Source organism: Oryx dammah, unplaced genomic scaffold, assembly GCF_014754425.2.
Source record: "Oryx dammah isolate SB20612 unplaced genomic scaffold, SCBI_Odam_1.1 HiC_scaffold_21, whole genome shotgun sequence".
NCBI classification, from domain to species: Eukaryota; Metazoa; Chordata; class Mammalia; order Artiodactyla; family Bovidae; genus Oryx; species Oryx dammah.
The window spans coordinates 7,439,910-7,464,988 of record NW_024070205.1 but is presented as its reverse complement, the minus strand read 5'-3'; the positions used below and the strand labels follow the sequence as shown (position 1 = coordinate 7,464,988).

The 25,079-nt window shown below is 44.6% G+C and overlaps 1 protein-coding gene across 2 annotated transcripts in view; it reads right to left on the bottom strand.

The window, feature by feature from the left end:
* The window catches only part of UTP25 (UTP25 small subunit processor component), a 29,007-nt gene extending 4,736 nt beyond the window's left edge, over window positions 1-24,271 (bottom strand). The window contains exons 1-11 of one of the 2 annotated variants that reach the window (XM_040263094.1): window positions 24,066-24,260; window positions 23,004-23,043; window positions 21,426-21,660; window positions 19,554-19,724; window positions 17,490-17,578; window positions 15,737-16,147; window positions 13,337-13,556; window positions 7,037-7,239; window positions 5,514-5,696; window positions 5,269-5,381; window positions 4,308-4,553 (exon numbers count right to left, since the gene is read on the bottom strand). In XM_040263094.1, the coding sequence (XP_040119028.1) occupies window positions 4,308-4,553; window positions 5,269-5,381; window positions 5,514-5,696; window positions 7,037-7,239; window positions 13,337-13,556; window positions 15,737-16,147; window positions 17,490-17,578; window positions 19,554-19,724; window positions 21,426-21,660; window positions 23,004-23,043; window positions 24,066-24,172 (2,018 nt within the window). In that variant the 5' untranslated portion in view covers window positions 24,173-24,260. Of the gene's footprint in view, window positions 1-4,307; window positions 4,554-5,268; window positions 5,382-5,513; window positions 5,697-7,036; window positions 7,240-13,336; window positions 13,557-15,736; window positions 16,148-17,489; window positions 17,579-19,553; window positions 19,725-21,425; window positions 21,661-23,003; window positions 23,044-24,065 lie in introns of both variants that reach the window. The other variant, XM_040263095.1, reaches the window with a different exon arrangement.
* Between the last annotated feature and the right edge of the window lie 808 nt (window positions 24,272-25,079).

Here is a 25,079-nt window from a genome sequence, read left to right as displayed (position 1 = left end):
TATGCAGATGGCTGCTCATGGCATTATTGTACATAACAGCAGAAAACAACAGCATGCCTGTTAAAAGGAAACTGGGTTAACTATATCCCATTCAAAGTACATAACAGTAACCACTAAAATGGATACCATGCACACCTCACAGGCTACTCATAATCAAACAGAAAAGGCATCGTTACAAGGCAGAGATCCAGCAGACCTACCTTGACCAGGTGATTATGTTCAGCATCACCCAAAATGGGATAAACTGACACCCTGTGCCTTCATGTAGAATTCTTACCAAAATAATGTTTAAATCTGTGATTCCCAAATTTAGATGCCTGTCGAATCACCTATTTGTTTTTAAAAAATATCTATTATATAATTGGTCCCCATCTCCAACACTATGATTTAATTGATACTGGGGTATGACATGGGCATTCAGATTTTTTAAAAGCTCTACTAGGGGATTCCAATGTGTAGTAAAGTTTGGGGACACTGACCTAAATAGTAAGGAAAGAGGCAAATCCAGACTATGGGATATTCTACGGGAAACCAGACTAAACTTTTCAAAAAAATGTCAGTATCATGACAAAGAACAAAAGGAAGAGAATTATTCCAGATGAGGGTTTCTTAACCGCAGTATTACTGACATTTTAAGCCAGATAATTCTTTGTTGTAGGGGCCATCCTGTGAACTGAAGGGTGATTAGCAGCACTCAGGCCTTGACCTGTGTGAACCACTAGAATAACCGTCCAGCTGTAACTACCAAAAATCTCTCCAGATATTTCCAAATGTCCCTTGGGGAGCAAAACTATTCCCAGCCTGAGAACTGCTAAAATAAACTGAAGAAACATGTTAACCAAATGCAATGTATGATACTCAACTAAATCCTAACTCCTGGATTGCTGGTGGGGGACAGTGGTGATAGTCACTGGAAAACAACTAGGAAAATCTGAACACAGACTCAATATTAGACGATGTTATTGCAATCATGTCAAGTGGAATGTCAATAAACGACAGAATTTTGTTTTTAGCCACTTTACATGCTGAAAGATCTAGAAGTTAAGTGTCATGAAGCCTCCTATAACTGTCAAATGGTTCAGGAAGAAAAAAAAATAAGATGTGGGAGGAGAGAGAGGAAAGACAGAATGTGAGTGCATGTGAACAGGGCAAAATGCTAACAGCTGGCCAAGTCTACGTGGAAGGAGTTAGAGATGTTCACTGGGAGAGCTTTACAATGTCTTTTGAAATGAAGTCTTCCCAGATAAAAAGTTGGTGGGGGGAGGATGTGACAGAACCATATATAAACTTATAAAGACTTAGAAATACATATCCATAACACACAAGCACACACGCCAAAACGCTAACTTGTTTTTTTTCTATGAGCACATAAAACACGTAAGATCAAAGAAAAAAAATCCCTAAGTGTATATGGGGATCTCAACTTTGGCATTTTTTTTTTCAAACTGCCTGTGTCTGTGTGCATGTACACAAGTTTTTGACATTAAAAAGTCAGGGAAGAAATATATCAAAATGAGTATTTGTATCAGTGGGATTACAGGTGATTCCATTTTTTTTTTAACCTAGATTTTCCAGGTTCTCTAACAATAAGACTCTTATAATGAGAGTGTTTTTAAAACAAAACAACAAAACCGACTCCAATAGGTATTATACTTAAGAACTAAGAAAATCTCTTGGTGCCGATTTGTCTACAGGAGAGATGCAGTAGAGACTGGGCTTCCCAGGTGACTCAACGGTAAAGAATCTTCCTGCAATGCAGGAGATGCAGGTTTGATTCCTGGGTGGGGAAGATCCCCTGGAGAAGGAAATGGCTACCCACTCCAGCATTCTTTCCTGGAAAATCCCATGGACAAAGGAGCCTGGCAGACCACAGTCCATGGGGCCTCAAAGTTGGACACGACTTAGTGACTAAACAGTACAACAAAGAGGGGCTAGGGGTCTTCTGGAAATAAGAGAGTGTGGGCAGGGCCTCTTCAGAGGGGCAGTCAGTACCAACTCCTGTAACCTCCCGCACCCCTTCCCCTGCCTTCCTCCTCTCCTGTACATGTTTTGTGTCTTCAATGACCCCAACAAATATGGCCTAACACTCTGACAGGACCTAAAATTAAGGACATTCCAGATATCTATGCTACCTGCCAAGTGTCAATGACATGAGGCACCCACAACTGACTTGAAAGGCTGGTTCCTCCATAGTCTATAAAGACTCGACCTGCTACTTCCATAGCTGGGCTTCTCACTGGGGCAAGGAGCACCCGGAAACACCCCAGGCAGCCTTTCCCAACTCTAGAAATCCCACCTCCAGAGCTTCCGAGTGCCAATCCTTCATGCTGTGCTTACCCACTGATAATGCTCAGAGAAGAAGCTGTGAACTGTCCTCACCTCAGGAGTATCATGACCAAAGGCCAATCTAGCCCTAAGATTCTACTGGTTTCACCTCCCCAAAGAAAACAAATCTTCAGGTTGAAAATTTTTCATTAGCTCACAAATGAACTGCAGTATTTCTAACATTACTTCCTCAGAGAATACAGACACAGAATTTTAGAGTTGGTTACTAAAGTTGAAAACACATGTATTTTTCCCCATGGTCATATTAAAAAAAAAAATCAAATCACAAAGACACTGCAGATCAAAATACCTATCATCACTTTCGTGACCTCTCAAGCAAAAAATTCTATAGCTGGGAACCTTGAGACAATTGGCAGTTGCAAATTACTTAAGATTCACATTTAACACCCAATAACTGGATCCAGGGTGTAAAGCAAATGGCACATGTCAGGTCTGTCTTTACCATGACTTTGGGAACAAAACCATCTGGTCACTAAATGAACACTATAAGACAGGAGACTGTCCCACTTAAGAGAAGGGGCTCCTCTTAACACCACGCCCTCTCCTTGAAGATCTGCTCTTTGAGAGAGGTCCTCATCCCAGCTTAATTCACAGCTGTAAGAGACAATCACGCTGGGAAGTTTTCCAGTCCATCCACTTCATTCAAAGGCCTTGCTTTGATGTGTTAAGCTTTTGGAAAACTAAGGGCTCTTAAGACCTGCTGAATGCAAATCCCCCCCCAAAATACCACTTTCCAACGCGAATGAAAACAACTCACTGGAAGGAAGCAAATAATGATGCCGGGAAGCAGGCATTTGTTAAAACTCTTGGGCCAAACAGCCAAGAATGAAGCCCCGTCAACACAGATGCAGCCATGCCTCCCTCTCCTGCTGGCAGATAACTGTTGTCAGCAGCATGCCAGAGGTCATGCCGTGGCAGCCTGCTTCACCCGGAGGGTGCTGGGTCTTCCTGGTGAGGAGAGGGTTTCTGGGGAACACCACCCAGTACCAACATAAACTAAAAGGCAATGCAATGCCAAGGTGCACCAACTAATAAGCTCCAAAGCCTAGAAGATTTCTGGCTTAGCTGTTAGAGATTCTCTGAGGAAATGTGTCCCTCAGTAGTATATGATTGAGAATTAATAAAATAGTAAAGTCAGAACTTAAATTCACTGAACATTACTGTGAATCAGGAAAGAAAAGGTTATCGGATGCAATTTCCATCTCTCTCTAGGTAAGAGCTTAAAGGAGGCTTTTACACTTGGCAGTAGAGAGAATTAGCAAAACAAGAAAATCACTGAGCTCTGGGTGCACGAAGGGCTGCAGCTATCCCAAACAATAACAGAAGGATCAATATTACTCACACTCTAATTTAAAAAAAAGGTCAACCCAACATTTTTGTCAAAGTCACATGGTGGGGAAGCTAAGCAAATGCTGAAGCTCTTAAATGTTCACCTTTAAGGCCCTCGCCTTTTGCTCTTTCCTGAACATCCAGGGGCCCCTTAGCCCCTGTTCTCTTTGGTGAGGAAGTGTGTGCACAGCACCTCTGGACACTGAACACTGACGCTGCACTCAGCTTCCATCTCCACACAGCCCCCAGTATTTCATCTGCGCTTCTACGACAGGCTCCATCCGCCCTTTGCTGCCCTCGAGGTGTCCCTGTCAAGAGCTGCTCAGCTCTGTGACATCTTCCCTGAGGGGCATGTCCTCAAGAAAGCTACGTAGGAAGTACCCTAAGTATGGATCCACTCCACATCTATATATAACATGCTGCAGTCACTCATTCATTTCTACAACCTTTTCCAGCAACACCCATTTTACAAGAAAACCAAACAACCCATCAAGAAAAGCCTGTCCAGCCCCTAGAACTCTGGCGTCTCTCCAGGAAGTGGAATAGGAAGGACCACAGCAGGGCAAAGGCCCCCGTACACTCAGAAGCAGGCCCTCCGGAGAGGATGCTTGAAGCCCGGCCCTACTTCTCACCTTTTGTAGAAATAGAAGCGCTCGGTGAGCAGCAGGAACTGCTTCTCCCCTTGAAGGAAGAAGTGTCTGGCCCTGGAAACCCCAGACTTCTGGGTGTACTCGCAGATATGAGTGAAGTTCAGTTCCTCCTTCTTGAAGTAATTTCGGAGACGCACAAAGTCAAAGTAGGAGGGGACATAGATAAGCGTGTGGGACATGACTGCATCCCGATATTGAGGCAGAATCTTGTTCACGAAAAAGTTGAACCTGATTTGGAAAGGCAAAGGGCAAAGTCAGCGGTCTGGAAGTGAGCCCGTAGGGTCACAGCTAACTGCATGACCCTGGGCAAGTCAGGGTCTCCCTCGACCTCCCCTAAGAGGCCAATCTGGTCTACCGCACTGCAAAGAGATTAAACCTGTTCAACACCTTATAAAGTGAGTGCCAGCACTCCTCATCATAAAGTACGGATGTGACACTGGTATACCCCGAGAATTGTTCCAGGAAGTATATAACCATATCACGCATTCACTCAGCTCTCAAGTCGGTCAGCAAATAATTACTGAACACCTACCATATACTAAGCACCACTCTGCTGCCAAGGGTCCCCCGACTAAAAGCAATGAGCAAACAGGAGAAAATAACATAGAGAATTAGAAAAGGAGTTCTTGCCCTGAAGGGCTTACAATTAAGTTGCTGACATGCAGCATTAAGCAATTAATGTAATTTAAAAATGCCACCGTCTAGGGGAAAGTACCCAATTCACCAGCCCTGCCTCTAACCAGATATCAGAACTAGGATGAGGCATCGCCTCTCTGGGCTTCGGTGTCCTCCGTCAATGCCACGACAGAGAATCACCTCATTTCATCTCACAAACGGTCATTGATAAAGTCCACATGGCGTCCGATTCTAAGTTTGAACGGCCAGATAAAAGCCCTCTCTGTGACTCCCAGGGTCCAGTGGGAAGGGCGGGGGATGTCGGTACCTGGCATCAATCACGGAAGCGAGGCTTTCCACCTCCATCCTCTGGAAGACGTGCGGGAGCTGCACCAGGACCTGACTGATGGAGCCTGTCATCGGGACGTTCCTCACGGCCACCTGCCAGGGGTCAGGGAGAGCATCAGGAGGTGAGCTATCCCCGCTGCTGACCAGATGTAATCCTCCCCTTCTGCCTCGTGACCCAAACAATACCCGACACTTCCCGAAGGTCAGAGAAAGGGGAGACCCCACCTGGCCTTGCACATTGACGCAGTACTTGTTGAACACGGAGTTGATCTGGGCATCCTGTAGGGCCCCGAACAGCAGGGTCTGGCGATAGTACTTGGACCAATTGTTGAGACTCCACATCCGCACTCGAGAAAAGTCCACCCCATGTGAGTCCAAGGGCAGCAGGTTCATGTGGTTCATCAAATGCTGTGAGCAGAAACAATATTCCATTAATACTTATCGAGCACTCACCTGGAAGGCACTGCTAAGCGTTCCATAAGCCTTTTGTCTCACCTAACCCTGAGAAATGCACACTATCACCTCCCAAGTTACAGCAAGAAAACTGCAGCTCAGGCAGGAGAGTGGCTTGTCCATAGCCAGGTAAACATTCCCAACACGAAAATAAAGCTCAAACTGGCTACCTCGTGGATTTTTCAAAAAGGATCGAGATAGTATCTATACAGTGTATTTCTGAAATGCCACCCTGGTTACTCTATAAGCAACCTGGCTTCAGACTTGGACAAGAAGGAAAATGACACAGAAAACAGAATTGCTGTCCTTCCATGACCTGGTTCTCAAAACCTTAGGAGATTCCCTGAGTGACTACACGTCAACCAATTAAATATGACTCAACCATTAGCTTCCTCATAGCTCAGTCGGTAAAGAACCTGCCTGCAATGCAGAAGACCTGGGTTCAGTTCCTGGGTCAGGAAGATCCCCTGGAGAAGGAAATGGCAACCCACTCCAGTATCCTTGCCTGAGAAATGCCATGGACAGAGGAGCCTGGTGGGCTACAGTCCATGGGATCGCAAGAACTGGACACAACTTAGCAACTAAACCACCACCACAACTATCAACATGCCTTTTCTATGTTAATCATATTTTTACCTTTTATACTGAAGGGTTACAAATACTATAAATTTATTCCTTACTTTATAAGTACTCCCCTTTATTTGCTGCAAACTTTAAGTCCTGGAGTTGTAGGAAAGGTAAGTTCTCACTTGCCTTATACTGTCAAAATAAACCTATGGCTCCCTGATGAGGACTGTTCAAAAGCACAGTCCTAAACTCAAAGACACTGAGGAATATGTGGAGAGGGAGAAAAAACATCACAGCACTAATGATGGTAGGAGGACAAAAACATCTCACACTCATCAGTAAAACATGAGCAATCTTTTCCCAAACTCTACCAAACACTGAACAAAAGCAAATGAGCATAAATTGCAGGAGGAATTATTTTAGATAAAGATGTCCTCGGTGAGGAGGGATTTCAACCAACCAACCACATTAAGGCAGTCTATTAGTAGAAGCCACCTTTATAAGGGGAAGAACTCTTATCTGGTGATCTGAGAAAATCGACAAGAGTTTTTATCTTTCTGGATGCTGACCAACCTGCGGCTAGCAGAGGGGACACTTCTCGTTTGCAAACTGGAAAATGTGGAACATTTCCATTTCCAAACTAACTGAGTTTTAAGCTGGACTTGAATAATCCTTTCAGACTCAACCCACTGAGCTTCTTGTCTCTAAATGTGAATGACCAACATTACCAGGACATGCTCCCAGTTCTGCATCAAGTAAATGTCAGCTTGATCAATGATGAGCAGTTCGACAGAAGACAGGAAGTCAAAATCTCTCTTCTTCTCTCCTTCTCCACCAATGATGGTCCTCAAGCCCAGAGGGGAGGCGATGAGGATGTCCGAGGAGTAGAAGGGGGCGTAAAGTCGGATGCTCCTCTGCAGAACCGCCACCCCTACACACGAAACAGCCAAGGACACGTCAGTTCTTTAATCACCACCAAGCCACCAGCTTCCACCTTCTCAAAGTGCCGCCTGCCCTTGTACCTTCCAGCTTCCCTCTTAGCATATAACTGAACTCAAACTGCTTTCATTATTAAATCATCATCACCCCTCCTTGCTTTGATGGTCCCTTCTAGCCCCCACTCTCTTCCTTTTCCTCACTGGCAAATCTTCCCAGAAAATCGTTTCTACTTTAAAATCTCCTCTTCACTCCTCAACGCACTGCAGCCTGCCTCTGATTCTCAGGACGCCAGTGACATGACCCTTGCTAAGGTCACCAAAAGCTCTCGGTTACCAGTGCAATGGCTCTTTGGTGTTTCTTGTCATTAATGCATAAGCACATCTTCCTTGAAATGCTTTTTCCTTACTGGTGGTTTCCATGACTTCAACACTTACTTTTTTTTATCACTGACCTGGTCCTTATCACCCCAAGAGAACGGCAAAGGGAAAATAAAAAACTCTTCTTTAAATGAGGACAGTTTACAGGACAGCATCTAGGGGTCTATCATCAGCATTAACAAGTCCCAGAAGGAGAAGAGAGAGTCACTAACATCCACATTATAGGGGACCCAGCAGAGGGAGGAGAAGAGAGAAAGGGGCAGAAAACTTATTTGAAGAAACAATGGCTGAAAATTTCCCTAACTCAGTGAAGGAAACAGACATTCAGGTCCAGGAAGCACAAAGACATGGTATTTTATGGAGAAAACCCTCAAGACTCCACCAAAAAACTATCAGAATAAATGAATTTATTAAAGCTACTAGATACAAAATTAACATACAGGAATCTGGTGCATTTCTACACATTCACAATGAACTACTAGAAAGAGAAATTAAGAAAACAATCCCATTTACAACTGCATCAAAAAGAATAAAATACCTAAGAATAAATCTAGCCAAAAAGGTAAAAGACTTGTAGTTGGACATTATAAGGTCTTAAAAGAAACTGAAGACACAAACAAATGCAAAAATATACCATGCTCATAGACTGGAAAAATTAGTACTGTCAAAATGTCCACAGTACCCAAGAAAACTACAGACTCAATGCAATTACTGTCAAAATACCCATGACATATTTTACAGAACTAGAATAATCGTAAAGTATGTTTAGAGCTACAAAACACCTTGAATATCCAAACTGATCATAAGAAAGAAGAACAAAGCTGGAGGTATCCTGCTCCCTGATTTTAAACTACACTGCAAGTCTACAGTATTCAAAACGGTATGGTACTAGCACAAACAGAACAAACATAGAGGGCCCAGAAATAAACCCATATTTGTATAGCTAATTAATCTGTGAAAAGGAGGCAAGAATAAACAATGTGGAAAAGACGGTCTCATGAACAGATGGTGCTGGGGAACCTGGAGAGCTGCATGCAAAAGAATGAAACTGGACCACGAGCTTACACCAACTACAAAAATCAGCTCAACATGGATTAAAGACTTGAACATAAGACCGGAAAAACCACAAAACCCCTAGAAGAAAACATAGGCAGCAACTTTCTTGACATCAGTCTTAGTGATTTTTTTTTTGGATCTGTTCCACAAGCAAGGGCAATGAAAGCAAAATTAAATGGGACGGCTGCTGCTGCTAAGTCGCTTCAGTCATGTCCAACTCTGTGCGATCCCACAGACGGCAGCCCATTAGGCTCCTCTGTCCCTGGGATTCTCCAGGCAAGAATATCGGAGTGGGTTACCATCTCCTTCTCCAATGCATGAAAGTGAAGTCGCTCAGTCGTGTCCAACTTTAAGTGAGCCCATGGACTGCAGCCCACCAGGCTCCTCTGTCCATGGGAGTTTCCAGGCAAGAGTACTGGGACTACTTCAAGCTAAAAAGATTATACACAGTGATGGAAACCAACAACAAAACAAAAAGGAGATCTACTGAACAGAAGATATTTGCATATGCGGTAAGGGGTTCAGTTCAGTTCAGTTCAGTCGCTCAGTTGTGTCTGACTCTTCGCGACCCCATGAATCGCAGCACGCCAGGCCTCCCTGTCCATCACCATCTCGTGGAGTTCACTCAGACTAATGTCCATCGAGTCTGTGATGCCATCCAGCCATCTCATCCTGGGTCATCCCCTTCTCCTCCTGCCCCCAATCTCTCCCAGCATCAGAGTCTTTTACAATGAGTCAACTCTTCGCATGAGGTGGCCAAAGTACTAGAGCTTCAGCTTTAGCATCATTCCTTCCAAAGAAATCCCAGGGTTGATCTCCTTCAGAATGGACTGGTTGGATCTCCTTGCAGTCCAAGGGACCCTCAAGAGTCTTCTCCAACATCACAGTTCAAACACATAAATTCTTCGGCAGTCAGCTTTCTTCACAGTCCAACTCTCACATCCATACATGACCACAGGAAAAACTATAGCCTTGACTAGACAGACCTTAGTTGGCAAAGTAATGTCTCTGCTTTTGAATATACTATCTAGGTTGGTCATAACTTTTCTTCCAAGGAGTAAGCGTCTTTTAATTTCATGGCTGCAGTCACCATCTGCAGTGATTTTGGAGCCTAAAAAAATGAAGTCTGACACTGTTTCTACTGTTTCCCCATCTATTTCCCATGAAGTGATGGGACCAGATGCCATGATCTTCGTTTTCTGAATGTTGAGCTTTAAGCCAAGTTTTTCATTCTCCTCTTTTACTTTCATCATGAGGCTTTTTAGCTCCTCTTCACTTTCTGCCATAAGGGTGCTGTCATCTGCATATCTGAGGTTATTGATATTTCTCCTGGCAATCTTGATTCCAGCTTGTGTTTCTTCCAGTCCAGCGTTTCTCATGATGTACTCTGCACAGAAGTTAAATAAGCAGGGTGACAATATACAGCCTTGACATACTCCTTTCCCTATTTGGAACCAGTCTGTTGTTCCATGTCCAGTTCTAACTGTTGCTTCCTGACCTGCAAACAGATTTCTCAAGAGGCAGGTTAGGTGGTCTGGTATTCCCATCTCTTTCAGAATTTTCCACAGTTTATTGTGACCCCAAAATATACAAAGAATGCATGTAACTCATTATCAGCAAAACAATAAAAATGGGCTGAGGATCTGAATAGACATTTTCTCAAAGTCATAGGGATGACCAACAGGCATACATAGAGATGCTCAACATCACTAATGGTCAGGGAAATGCAAACCAAAAACCACCAGGAAAAAAAATCAACACTGCAATGAGGTACTTTTCCACTCCAGTCAGAATGGCCATCATTAAAAAGTCTACAAACAACAAGTGCTGGAAAGGGGTGGAGAAAGGGGAACTCTCTTACACTGTTGGTGGGAATGTAAGCTGGTACAGCCACCATGAAGAACAGAATGGAGGTTCCTCAGAAAACCTCAGAATTACCACATGATCCAGTAATCTTACTCCTGGGGATATACCTGGCCAAAACTATAATTCAAAAAGACACACATACCCCTATATTCACAACAGCCAAGACATGGAAACAAGCTAAATATCCATCAACAGAAGAATAAATAATGAAGATGCGGGGGGGGGTGTGTGTGTGTGAGTGTGTGTGTGTGAGTGTGTGTGAGTGTGTGTGTGTGTGTGAGTGTGTGTGTGTGTGTGTGTGTGATGGAATACTACTCAGTCATGAACAGAACAAACGAATGCCATTTGCAGCAACATGAATACAACCGGAGATTATCACACTAAGTGAAGAATGAAGAAAGTCAGAAAGAGAAAGGCAAATACCATATGGTCTCACTTATATGTGCAGACTAAAATAAGGCACAAATGAAGCTGTTTACCAAACAGAAAGAGACTCACAGGCACAGAGAACGGACTTGCGGCTGCTGAGGGGGAAGGGGGAGGGAAGGACTGGAGGTCTGCAGTTAGCCGATGCCAACCGTTACATTTAAAGTGGATGGACAACAAGGTCCTCAGGCATAGCCCAAGGAACTATAATCCAATCTCCTGGGATAAGCCATAAAGGAAAAGAATATTGAAAAGAATGTATATATAACTGAGTCACTTTTCCTGTACAGCAGAAATCAGCACAACACTGTAGATCAACCATACTTCAATTAAAAAAAAAAAAAACAACAAATAATGTATCAGCTGGCTAGTAAGTGCGATGACCAAAATGAAATAATCTAATAAACTGTGACACTGGAGTTACAGAATTCTTATAGCCATCATGTAAGTTGGTATTATCCTCATTTTACATTTGAATAAACCAAAGCACAGAGAAACACAATGAAATATTACCTCACACCTGTCAGAATAGGTTTTATCAAAAAGACAAGAAATAACAAGTGCTGGCAAGGATGTGGAGAAAAGGGAACCCTTGCATGGTTAATGAGAATGTAAACTGGTGCAGCCACTATGGAGGACAGTACAGAGGTTCCTCAAAAATGGAAAATAGGACCATCACCAAGAAAGAAAAAAAACAGAACCATGGCACAACTGAGCAATCCCACTTCTGGGTACTGATGCAAAGGAAACAAAACCACTGATTCCAAAAGATACATGCACTCCTCTGCTCACTGCAATATTTATAGTAGCCAAGGTATGGACGCAGCCTAAGAGTCCGTAGGTAGATGAATAGATAAAGCTGTGGTATACAGATACACACAAACACACACACACACAGAGGAATATTACTCAGCCATAAATGAATGAAATCTTGCCATCTGTAACAAGGATGGACCTTGAAGGTATCACCATAAGTGAAATAAGTCAGATAAAGACAAGTATCAATACCATATGATATCTCTTAGATGTGGATCTAAGAAACAAAACAAAAAACTAGACTGACAGATACAGAGAACAGACCAGTGGCTGCCAGAAAATGGGGGCGGGGGTTGGAGGGTGGGCAACATGCATGGGGGGTGATCAAGAGGTACAACACATTCAGTTATCAAGTGAACCGGCCACCAACGTATCCAACATATGAAAAGGATCCAACGTATGCCAAAGGAGAATATAGTCAGTAATACTGTATTAACTCTGTATGGCAACAAATGGTAACTATACTTATTGTTGTGATCAGTTTGTAAGGTACATAGACACTGAACCACTATGTTGTACATCTGAAACTAGCACGTCAGTTATACATCAATTAAAAAAAGTGATTCATCAGCTGCTTGCTGGCCACCTGCACATGTTTAACACTTAACATCAACTCTCAGCCCCTGCAACCTCACGCTCCAGCTGTGCTGAAGCCTCTGTGTCCAAGGTCATGCTGCTTATTCATCCTGATGCCTCTGCAGTTTCCTGTCTGAAACTTTTTCCTCCACTCAGATCTCCCTACTTCGTAACTGGCTAAATCCTATTTGGGTTTCAACTTAGTACAGACAGTACATCCATCAGCAGATCTTCCCAAACAGTCCTGTGTCCACTTTGAGTAGGGATGTTTGCTTTAAATGTTTAAAACAGCCACTGCATCCTCTAACCATAACACATCTTCTATCTCATACTGTCCGATTTGCCTTTAGGCTGGAATTCCTTAACAGTAACTTTTAATCCTTCTAATCCTATATCCCCAGCTACTTTACAGTGCTTAACATAGTAGACGCTAAATAATTAATAAATGAGCATATGTGACAGTAAATAGTCTTCAAGAACTTTTTCAATGTACAACCAACCAAATACATGGGAGCTGGATGCGACAAGCACACACGTGAAAAGCTGGGTGGGGGTCAGGAAGTCCGGAGTAGAGACAGCTCCCTAAGGCAGGCCGGCAGGGAGTCCACTAGGCACAGGCCCTTCAGGTACTCATCCTCCCCGGACTGCCGCACTCTGCCCCTTCACCTCCCACTCCCTCAGGACTCCTGCAGCACTGACGAGCTATGGGTGAGCGGGGACATCTATTATACATGTACATATGCTCTTCACATATGCCTTTGGAGACGCTCCATTTCATTAGCCAAGCGTCCACCCAATTAGCCAAGACAAGGCTCTCCCCTAGCAGAAGAGATGTCTCAAATGCACTGGTTCTGCCAGGAGTCTACCAGTGACCCTCCGAGAGAATGTCTAATTCCAGGCTTCTAGCTCCCAGGTATGTGCACCTCACACCCCAGGTCTCTCGGGGTCTCAGTCTGGACAAGGAGGAATTACCGATCCTGAAGTGGTCATCGATGTTTCCGACAAACACAGCTTCATAGTCCTCAGGCCTCTTCAGGTTGGGTGGTCTCTCCTCGGGATCGGAACCGTACTCTCCATTAAACCTCTTTTTGTTGCTGACAATGATTTTCTTCTTGGTGTCGCCCTCCAGGAGGCTGATGAAGAGCTGCACCACCCGCAAAGCAGCTTCCCGGAATGGCACCACAATCAGCACCTGTCAAGGGAGAGGTGGGCAGCCTTGGAGGGGCGTGCGGGAGGGAGGGCAGCTCCAGGAGAGCCCGCTGGGGACCTGGAGCTGACGAGTCCCCTGTTCCGCAGCCCCGGGCCAGGGGTCACATCCGTTATACAGGGCCTGGCTCAGTACTGCAGGCTGAGTATCTTTCAGACCCACAGCAGTGTCCTATGGACTTCAATCTCATGGGCCCTGGGGGACATTCTCAAGCAGAATGTGGAAATACCTTTTAGGGTAACTCAATGCCTTTAACAGAGGTATCCACCAGCAAAAGCCCAAGGACATAAACAGACAAAGCTCTCTGAGGACAAGAAATGTTACTCATTTCTGTCTCCTACAGAACTAGTTCAGCATTGATATTCATAAGAGCCAAGGAATATGCTGAATAAATGAATTAGATGTATTGGTAGAGAACAAATAATCTATCATTACTTCTCTAGTACATTTCCTGGTACTTTTCAGAAATAATGATAAAGTATTTCTAAAGTAAGATCATATTTCAATGGGAAATAGAGGGTTCAGTTTTCCAAACATTTCCAAAGATGCTTAGTATTAATTGTTGAGAAAAAAAAAAACAAAAACAAAAACAGAAGATGCTTAACAAATAATTTCTAACTACCCTTGTGTACCTGGGTTTTTTTCCTAACTACACTTGGCTAAGGCTTCCCTGGTGACTCAATGGTAAAGAATCTGCCTGCAATACAGGGGTCATGGGTTCAATCCCTGACTTGGGAAGGTCCCTTGGAGGAGGAAATGGCAACCCACCACAATATTCTTGCCTGGGGAATCCCATGGACAGAGGAGCCTGGCGGACTACAGTCCAAGGGGACACAAAAGAGTTAGACATGGCTTACTGACTAAACAACTCAACTCTTGTGTAAACCACACAACCAATGGAAATAACCCCAGTCAGCTCTGGCAATTCACCAAATTCTAAATTGCTTCATTCGGGTGCTCTATCTCATACTCTGTTCTGCAGTTCTAAACAGATAACCTTTTTATCCTGATGTTCAAGATCCTGAGGTCGTTTCCCAGAAGGGCAACCGGCACAGCCAGAGGGGTACAGGGACTCAGTCTGGTACAACACGGGAATGACCGGTCACTCTTGAAGAGGGCCAAGTTCCTGTCCTGCTGGGACACTAAGTAAGAGTCTAGTGGTTTTCCCCAGCTGTCGAACAAGAGGGCTGCACTAAGAAATCTCTTAAGAGCCACGTCATCTTAATAGCCGAGAATCCTACTAAACTCAATGAGAAGTATCTAAGAAGAGGAGGCTTCTTCAATACAGAGACATGGGTGAAGGGGGGTGGGGGTGGGAGGTACAGTATCTAGCTACTTGACATCATGAGAAATGTAGCAAGTCAGAAGACAGTTTCCGTGTAAGCCCTCAATCCACTGGTGCTTAAGCCTATGAGCCCCCATAAATGTAATCATCACTCTAAGTTGCAATAATGATACAGTGGGAAAATAGGGGTTTTGTTTTCGAAGGTTTACATATTTACGTGGCTTAGTGAAGAGAATCCTTGGTTTAGTCCTGTCCGTCCTACTCTCCCTGGTTCTCTTTAGCAAGGCCCTTGGTAACTTCCCTGGTGGCTCAGATGGTAAAGTGTCTGCCTACAATGTGGGAGACCAGGGTTTGATCCCTGGGTCGGGAAGATCCCCTGGAGAAGGCAATGGCACCCCACTCCAGTACTCTTGCCTGGAAAATCCCATGGACGGAGGAGCCTGGTAGGCTGCAGTCCATGGGGTCGCAAAGGGTTGGACACGACTGAGCGGCTTCACTTCACTTCACTTTATGAATCTAGGTCTGTGTCCACAGATGTAACATGTAGGGATCGAATAAAGAGTTCTTTAAGGACGCATTCAGCTCTGACAGTCACAAAGAAGAGATTTACAGTGGAGAGCTACTTCCACAGAGGATCAGGGTTTATCTTGCAGGAGAATTATCATGGAGGAGCCTCCTACTCAAGTTTCCAGGGGGAGCCACTGTTAGAGCCAGCCCACTGAGCTGTCTGCAGCACTACTCTAGTATCAGCCGGCTAATACGCACAGTCCTGGACTTGTTCTTTGCTCCAAGCATTAAAGGACCTGAGCCTGCGAAGTGCCAGGGCCTCTATGGTGGTGCCTTACAGCCTCCTTAAGGGCAAAGTTCTGGGGCCACTCACCTTGGGCCTTGTCAGCCCTTGGTCCCTGAAGTCGTCATCGTCACCCACCCCAAGTTTCTGGCTTCGGCGTCTGCTGTTGTTGGCAAGCACCTGGGCATTGGCTTTGAGGACGTGATTTATTACATGTAGGCAGTACACGTGGCGGATCTCTTCCCCGTTCTTCAGGGCGGTCCTTTCTGGGTAGAACAGGTCCCGGTAAGAATTCATAATTAAGAAGAGCTCTTTCTGGAGGGGTGTGAAGGGGCTACTTGATTTCTGGGGACCAGAGAGGAATTGGCTGTTGGTCTTGATCCAGGTGGATTCCAGGGGCTTTTGAAGATGAACTGACTTTAAGTCAATGTCCTTTGGGGGTTTAAAGGTTTCCAACTTCTGAAACTTGGATGAAAAGACAACCTGGCCCAGGATGGGCCACTGAGGGAGAAAGAATCAAGAAGTTAGAAATGAATGACAGTACCTTACATTCATACAGAACTTCATAACTTACAACGGCCTTTGATGACTTACAGATTCTCTCACTTAACCCTCACAACAACTGTGCAAGGTAAACGCTATAATGCTCTTCTTACTGTTTAGGAAATGCTGAGATTCAGAGGTTACAGGATTCAAACAAACAGGAGAGAACAGAGCTAAGGGTTAGAGCCCAAGGTTTATGACTTTAGAAAACTTGTGAGCTCTTCACTCAATCAGTGGGTCACAGACTGTGCTGTGGACCACACTGTAGGAAGTAAAAATTTATTCTAGACAAAAAAAAAGGTACAGGTACCCAATGGTCAAGTAACTTTGAAAACACTACAAAACCTAATCCCCCTCAGGGAGACTCACAGCAGAATAGATATGAAGGTTCTGCTGAGTCCTGTAACAAGGACTCTTCCACTTTGTTTAACCCAGAGTTTTCCAAATTTACCTGGGCATGGAGCAAGGTTTTTTTTTTTTGAACAAAGTTTTTGTTTTTGTTTGAGATTTTTTTTCTGGGGGGTGGGGAGGGCAGGGATGTTTGCACTCTAACGAAACTGCTGATCTTAGCAATAAAGGATGACCTCTGCAATAAAAAAGAATTAACTACTAAAGATATGCCAACAAGTAGGATGAATTTCCAGGGAACTGTGCTGAGTGAAAAAAGCCAATTTTTATCACTGTATTTCTAGAACACGTTTGAGATAACAAGATGACAGAAATGGAGAACACATTAGTGGTTATTACCAAGGGGAAGGGAGGTAGGTACGGTCATAAAACAGCTCCAGAGAAGAGGAGGGATCTTTACAGAGCTGGAAATGCTCTGTCCGTTGGCTGTAGTGGTGGAAATGGGAACCTACACATGTGATAAATCAGTGCAGAACTAAGTAACACACATAAAACAGGAGCAAAAGCAAGGAAACCTGAACAAGACGAGGAGATTGGATCAATGGAAATTTCCTAACTGTGATACTGAACTATAGTTCTGCAGGACGTCCCACGGGGGTGAGCCAGGCATAGAGAACATGGGTATCTTTGCATTATTTCCTACAACCACACCTGTAAGAACGATCTCAACAAAAATTCCAACGAACACGGAGCCTGGCGGGCTACAGTCCACAGGGTCGTAGAGTCGGACGTGACTGAGCGAGTGAGCGCACACACAGGCTCTTCCAGCCTTCCTATGTCCTGCTCCCCAAGTCATCTGCCACTGGTGTGGATCACACATTTAGGGAGATCACTAGAACCCAAGATCGCTGCTTCTCCCCGTTTGTGACTGTGATGATGGAACGATGCTTACTTTTAGCTGGTGGGTAGTTCTGGGGTTTGTGGCAACAGCCTGGATTTCTTTTTCTTTCAGTTTTGTGTTCACATGCTGTACAAATGGATCTAATCCAGAAATAAAGATGAGAACAGTTAGAGCAAAGGACAGCGATTTCTCAGTCTCCCCTTTTAATGACATGCTGTTCTTCATGACATTAACTCAACTTTCTTCCCCATCTACTTCCCCCATCATTTATCCCAGGCCAGGGCGTAAAAGTTTCTGACACGTTCATTTCCCTAAAGCATTTCTTTAATCACGTTATTTCCGAGCTCAAAAACCTTTGAAGAAAATTCTCAGTCTGAAAATCAACATACACCTCTAACCTACTTCTCCAATGTAATTTTTGAATGACATGGCTCTCAAATTCTTCTGCCACTGTGTTTTTCCTTCCTTTAACTGAAAATTCTATCCTCTCCTTCACCTCATTTTCATATATCCAAACAGGATTAGTTCAGTGTTATCCCTGACTCATAGTAAACAACTATTTCCCAAGAGGTTCCTGTGTCAGGCACAGGGCTGGCTCCACGAAGAGGCCATCTCTGGTCCCCTACAGACAGTCATCACTCTCAAGACCCCCACCATCCACCCCAACACAGAAGTGTATGTCCTACCTCATCTAATTAGACCTCAAGATCCCTGAGGGCAGGTTTCATGTCTGATTTAACTTGCACTGAAGACATCCATACATGCCCAACACTCAACCGAGGTGAACAAAGGCTCAAACAGCCCCACCTGCACTCAGGGTCGTCCTCAGTGCTCCATGCTGGCACCAGTCTTCTCCTCCAGTCCCACCCATTTCAGAAGCAAAGTTCAACGACCTATTCAGGACCCAGGCAGTAAAGCCTCAAATGCAATGCCCCTAACAACAAAACCTAAGACAAGGGTGAACGACAGGAAACAAGAATTCAAGGTGCTAATATATCTATACAGGCAAAACCACCAGAGAAACTTTACGATAAGCCTCCTTATGAAACATAAGGGTTTTTTTAAGTTCAGAATGGGATTCGTGTCCAAATTCTACCTGCTATTTCTCCCTCTTCTCCAGAAGAGCTAACAGCCAAATGAGGACTAAAATTTCAACTTCAGTGGCAGACCTGGTTGAAGAATGGCACTGGGACCAAAAAGGGCAGTCAGGACGCGGGACTGAGACCAAGCTGACTTGCCCATCCAGGCACACGCAGAGATACAGACCCCGAGAGATGGCAGAGACCCACCTCAGCCTTGCACAGGCAGGCCTTGTCCAAGAGACTGCCACAACCATAGGGCAGTCAAGAGGCGGAGAGAGACTAAGCGGATGAGGTGGAGCGTGCTGGCTTCCCAGGTGCTCCCTGGTAATAAGGACCAACTAGATCAGCCACTTTCAGGACTCACAAACCTGTAAAATTGCTGCTTACAGGAATTGAGAAGTGATGGGTAGAGAGACAAATGCAAAGTACTATTCTCCTCCTTCTCTGCTTGAGGAAAAGAAATCAGAGATCTTCCCCTGACCCCAGCTGTGGGAATGTCAGGTCTGGGGAACTGGTCTTCCCTGCTATCATTCTTCAACTGTCTGTTCTCCTGAACACCCTCCCACTCCCAACAAGGCCTAAGCCCCAAAAAACAGAAAATACCTTGGAGAAACATTTCCTCCCAGCTCTACATCTAGCTGCTAAATTATCTGTTTTTATCACTGTCCATTCCAGTATCAGGAGATTTAACATGCATTAGCCCCTACCTGGAGAAGGCGATGGCACCCCACTCCAGTACTCTTGCCTGGAAAACCCCACGGACGGAGGAGACTAGTAGGCTGCAGTCCAGGGGTCACTAAGAGTCAGACACAACTAAGCGAATTCACTTTCACTTTTCACTTTCATGCACTGGAGAAATGGCAACTCACTCCAGTGTTCTTGCCTAGAGAATCCCAGGGACAGGGGAGCCTGGTGGACTGCCATCTACAGGGTCGCACAGAGTTGGACACGACTAAAGCGACTTAGCAGCAGCAGCAGCAGCAGCCCCTACCTAGCACCAGGTGAATTCAAACAATGTACACCAGTCTCTGACCTTGTGATGCTTTCGGAGAAGGGTCACCGCCACTTTCCTCTTCGAGAAAATTGGTTTCTAGGCTGAAGAGTGACTCATGTTTTGCGTCTGTAAACTCCTCGGGGGACTCCTCTGATGTGCCGGGTGGCCCATGCCCGTCTTTTCCCTCAGGGTCAGCAGGTGAGGCCACACCTGCAATTTTGGGAAACATTTTATAAAATTATTTACTACGCTTTTGAATACAATTACACTTCTGTTGACAAATGAAATCGAATTCCTCAGCCTATATTGACACTGACGCTCACTGCCATCATTAAGCCAACTCAGGTTTGAAGACAGAAGTTTCAAGATTACGCTGGACTGTTGACCCAGTACACGTAAGGATGTTCAAAGCAGCAATAATCATAACAAATAACTGGAAAAATTATTTCATCATTTCTATTGATGGTGTACTAATTATCTCACAGTATTCACAATGGAATACTCTGTGATTAAGCTAATGTGAATCCACAGTTACAAACATTATATTATTAACAAAGAAAAGGAAGTTACAGGAATGTATGAGACCATACTCACAAATATATGTATAGACTTGTATTCACTCATATATTCATAAAAAAGTAATCTGGAAGGTTATATACAATGGTAAAGGTGTTCATCTCAAGGTGGTGCAAATACAGGTGAACTACATTATATTATCCTCTTAAACTTTTACAGTAAATATATATTACTTTTACAATTAAAAAAAAAAACGAAAAACTTTTCATCTGTAAAAACCCAAAACATGAAAGCAAGCTGAAAAAGCAACAAAATTAAAGAAGAAATCCCTAAGTCTAAGACAATGATTTATTTATACCAGTACAAATGATGAATTAAAACACTAAGACTGGTGTGTGACACCTTAAAGTATAGAAAACAATAGTCAGGCAAATAGGTATTAAGATAGTAGGGTATAAAAGGCTACACAGACATATTCAGACAATGGACTACTACTCTAGCAACAAAAAGAAGTGAATTACTAATATGAACTGCACGGATGGTCACAAAAACATGAGAAGCCAAAGAAGCCAGACACAAAAGGCTACTTCTGGTATGCTCGCATTCGTAAGAATTTCTAAAAAAGACAAAACTAATACATAGTGAAAGAAAGCTGGTCCGTGGTTGCCTGATGCCAGCCTGGGAAGCTGACTGCAGAAGGACCGGAAAACTTTTTGTAGGTATTGGAAACATTCTGTATCTCGACTTTGGTGGTGGTAATACAGACATACACATTTGTTAAAACTTACTGAATTACATACTTGAAATGGGTATACTTTTCTGTATGTAAATCAGGCCTCAATAAAGTTGATTTTAAAGTTAAATGAAAAAGTCACCTAGACGTCTCAGTGAGGCAGAGTCCCTTTAGGTTTTCAATCCCAGCTCTTCTCTGAAGCCTTCCCTCACTTACCCTGGCAGCATGTGACCACTTTGCATCTCTTCACCACCTTATATCTATCTGTTCCATCCAGATGTGCTGCTTGAAATGTTTTGTATATTTCATGTCTACCTTCCATTACACACAGTTCCTCTAAGGGAGGGACAGTAATCTCTTTAGTAAGTTGAGACTGTTACAAAAACAGAATTATGCTCCCTTTCCTCCCAATCAGGGGAACTTTGACTAGGATTGAAGTCCTCGAAATCATAAGCAAAAATGTCTTTTCTCCATGTTTATGGCCAGAGGGTCCTGTGTTTTCTGTCAGACCTCAGAGTTATCACCAAGCCCAGCAAAGTTAAGAATCTCTGCTTTGAATCCATGTACTTTCACCCAGCTCATATAGCACAAGGCACCGTACCCCTGGGGCAATCTGTCTGTTGTCCCAGCAAAGATCTTAGACCCACACCAGAGACACTTACTGCTCTGCATGTCAGTAGACTCTGCTGCCATCGCTTCCTCCTCGCTGATGTCACTATCACCATCTTCAAGATTCATTTCTGTCTCATCCATAACACTGTCTTCTTCTTCCTCTTCCTCCTCCTCCTCCTCTTCCTTGGAAACATTCTTTAATGTGGCAAGTAATCGATGGTAACCAGACACTTGTTCTGGTTCACTCTCTGCTTCACTTTCAGAACTTGAAGTATCTGACTCTGACTGGAAGGAAAATAAGGATTTTAAAAACAAGAAGTATACTGTTCTCATGGCTACCCCATCACTATCATCAGGTCCACAGGGGAACAAGATCAGGTTTTTCTAAATTAAAATTAGCTTTTCTGTAAATATGCAATATCTATTCAACCAAACCTTGCACCAAATTTATTTAATAGATGGGGAAACAGTGGAAACAGTGTCAGACTTTATTTTTTTAGGCTCCAAAATCACCGCAGATGGTGACTGCAGCCATGAAATTAAAAGACGCTTACTCCTTGGAAGAAAAGTTATGACCAACCTAGATAGCATATTCAAAAGCAGAGACATTACTTTGCCAACAAAGGTCCGTCTAGTCAAGGCTATGATTTTTCCAGTGGTCATGTATGGGTGTGAGAGTTGGACTGTAAAGAAAGCTGAGCGCCAAAGAATTGATGCTTTTGAACTGTGGTGTTGGAGAAGACTCTTGAGAGTCCCTTGGACTGCAAGGAGATCCAACCAGTCCATTCTAAAGGAGATCAGCCCTGGGATTTCTTTGGAAGGAATGATGCTAAACCTGAAACTCCAGTACTTTGGCCACCTCATGTGAAGAGTTGACTCATTGGAAAAGACCCTGACGCTGGCAGGGATCGGGGGCAGGAGGAGAAGGGGACAACAGAGGATGAGATGGCTGGATGGCATCACTGACTCGATGGACATGAGTCTGAGTGAACTCCGGGAGTTGGTGATGGACAGGGAGGCCTGGCGCGCTGCGATTCATGGGGTCACAAAGAGTCAGACACGACTGAGCGACTGAACTGAACTGAACTGAGCCTAGCTATGCCTCTAAAAGCTCTTCCTCTTCTTTGAACTGCTAATCTTCTATATGGGAAGAAAGCCGACTAAAGACACTGAGCATTAGGTTATAAGGCAATCTCACCTGTGTCAGACATTTGGCACTTTTAAAGGAGCAACAGAAAAAACTACAATGCAACAACAACAACAAAATAAAATGTAGCAATTTTTCTAAGTTTGTTTTAATGAGTTAAGACCTTTGATGATTTCCCACTCTATTTTATGTTAAGTATACAAGATATTTCCTCTTAGGATTTACTAAGAGCCCTCTGGGATGCCTCCTTAACAAGTTCTAAAATGCTAATCTCTCAGGACAGTTTCAAACTCTGTACTGTATTAGTTATCACAGTGGAATTTAAACACACATCCACATTCAGAACTAAGCAATATTATGAAAATAATAGCTTACATCTAAAATGAAGGAGCGGAAATGTAGTCAAACTTTATTATTATATATAATCTCAGAGAAGTAACAGCCCAGAATCAACTATCATAAGGAAGGTATAAAGCATTACCAGTTGACAAGTCTGTGGTTTTGCTTCCTTTCTGGAAACCCTGAGAAGAAACAGGTAGTGTTAAACTCTAACTACTGGTATGTAACAATTAGGAAAAAGTCTAATGATACAACTTTAAATAAGCATGGCAGACTAGCAATATATTGTAACATAAATACAGTATAACTATACATTATAAATACATTATAACCATAGTCATGTAAAAACTCCATATGCACTTGGGCAAGGATTGCAAGAAAATGCCAAACAGATGATAATCGACAAATGTAAAAGTTTAACAAGATCTCAGGACAAATACCAGAGCCACCCAGTAACTAGCTCTTATCCGAAAGATAGGAAAGTTTGGCAAATAAAAGCTCTTGGGGTTTACCCTTTTCTAGGAAGTTTCTTAATTAGGCCGTCCCGCTAACTTTTTGATAAAGCGGCCCAAAGTGTCCGGTAAGAGCTATGACCATAACTGAGAGTCTGGACACTTACAGAGGAAACCCACATCCACCCACACATCAGTTTCCTCACGGTCACGGAATAGACCGGTGATGCTGAAGGCCCCAACGTGAAGTCGCTCAGTCGCGTCCGACTCTGCGACCCCATGGACTGTAGGCCCCCAGGCTCCTCTGTCCACGGGATTTTTGAGGCAAGAGTACTAGAGTGGGTTGCCATTTCCTACTCCAGGGAATCTTCCCGATCCAGGGATGGAACCCGGGTCTCGCGCATTGCCGGCGGTTCTTTACCGTCTGAGCCACCAGGGTAGCCCCCAAGCAAATCTTTAAAAACATAAAAAACAAAACGATCTCAGAAAAATCTCTGACCATACAAAAACCAACCCCCGACACACGCCCCCACTTAAGGTGTGTGGAGTCTGGCAGAAAGCGACCGGCCCAACGAAAGGCGGGCAGACGGGAGAACACCCCGTCTGGGGCGGGAAGTCGCCAGGACGCCCAGCCGGGGCGGCGGGGGCGCCCTGTCACGGCCCCGGGGCGCGCGCGGGCCCAACGCCGGGACACGCGGGCTCCCTCTGGGAGAGGGGGCCGGCAGCGCGGGTCCCGCCGCGCCCCTCCACACCTGTCATAGAAGGGGTGCTCCTCGCCGAAATCCCGAAGATGCTTCTTCTGCTTTTTAGTCAGGGAGCCGAGCAGCTGGCTCTGGCTCCGGCTCCCACGTTTGCCCATGGCGAGCACTGCAAGTCCGCCCACCTCCACTAGCTTCACGCCTGGAAGTAGACCTGTCGAGCCATTCACGCGCGACCGCAGGCAGCGCTTTACGGCGGCAGGGCCGTACCATAAAGCAGACCCGCTTTACGTCGCGCTTGTGCGACAGGGGTTGGAACTTCCTGTTTCCAGTTTCGCCCTCTAGCGGCGTTCTTTGGAAGCACGTGCTCGCATGCCCGTCTCTTCTGGGCTGTAAAAGGAAGACAGGCCAAAAGTAGGCAGGCGGGCCTCCGGCTTCCCCAGATAGGTCAATGGATGGATGTATTTTGTGCATCTCTTGTGGTTGTGAGAATCAGCCTGCGTGAACATGTAGTAGCGGAGATGGGTGAATGCAGTGCTTTATATTGCTGCTGCTGCTGCTAAGTCGCTTCAGTCGTGTCCGACTCCGTGCGACCCCATAGAGGGCAGCCCACCTAGGCTCCCCTGTCCCTGGGATTCTCCAGGCAAGAATACGGGAGTGGGTTGCCATTTCCTTCTCCAATGCATGAAAGTGAAAAGTGGAAGTGAAGTCGCTCAGTCGTGTCCGACTCTTAGCGACCTCATGGACTGCAGCCTACCAGGCTCTTCGGTCCATGGGATTTTCCAGGCAAGAGTACTAACCAACATTTAAGGGTGCTGGCTCGTCTCGATTCATCCTCATAACAGTACACAAATGCGACTTGTTAATAAACCTGATATTGGAGATGAGACAGCTGACGCTTTCAAAAGGTTACATGCACACTGACAAGCGAGGAGATGGAAGCCCAAGTCTGTCGGATGCGACCACAGGCTTTTCCCACCGGGACCTGTGACATGCCTGTGGCATGTCTTGACACGGGGACAGAAGAGACACAAGGCTGAGATCCTTGCCCTTACCCTACCCGCTCAT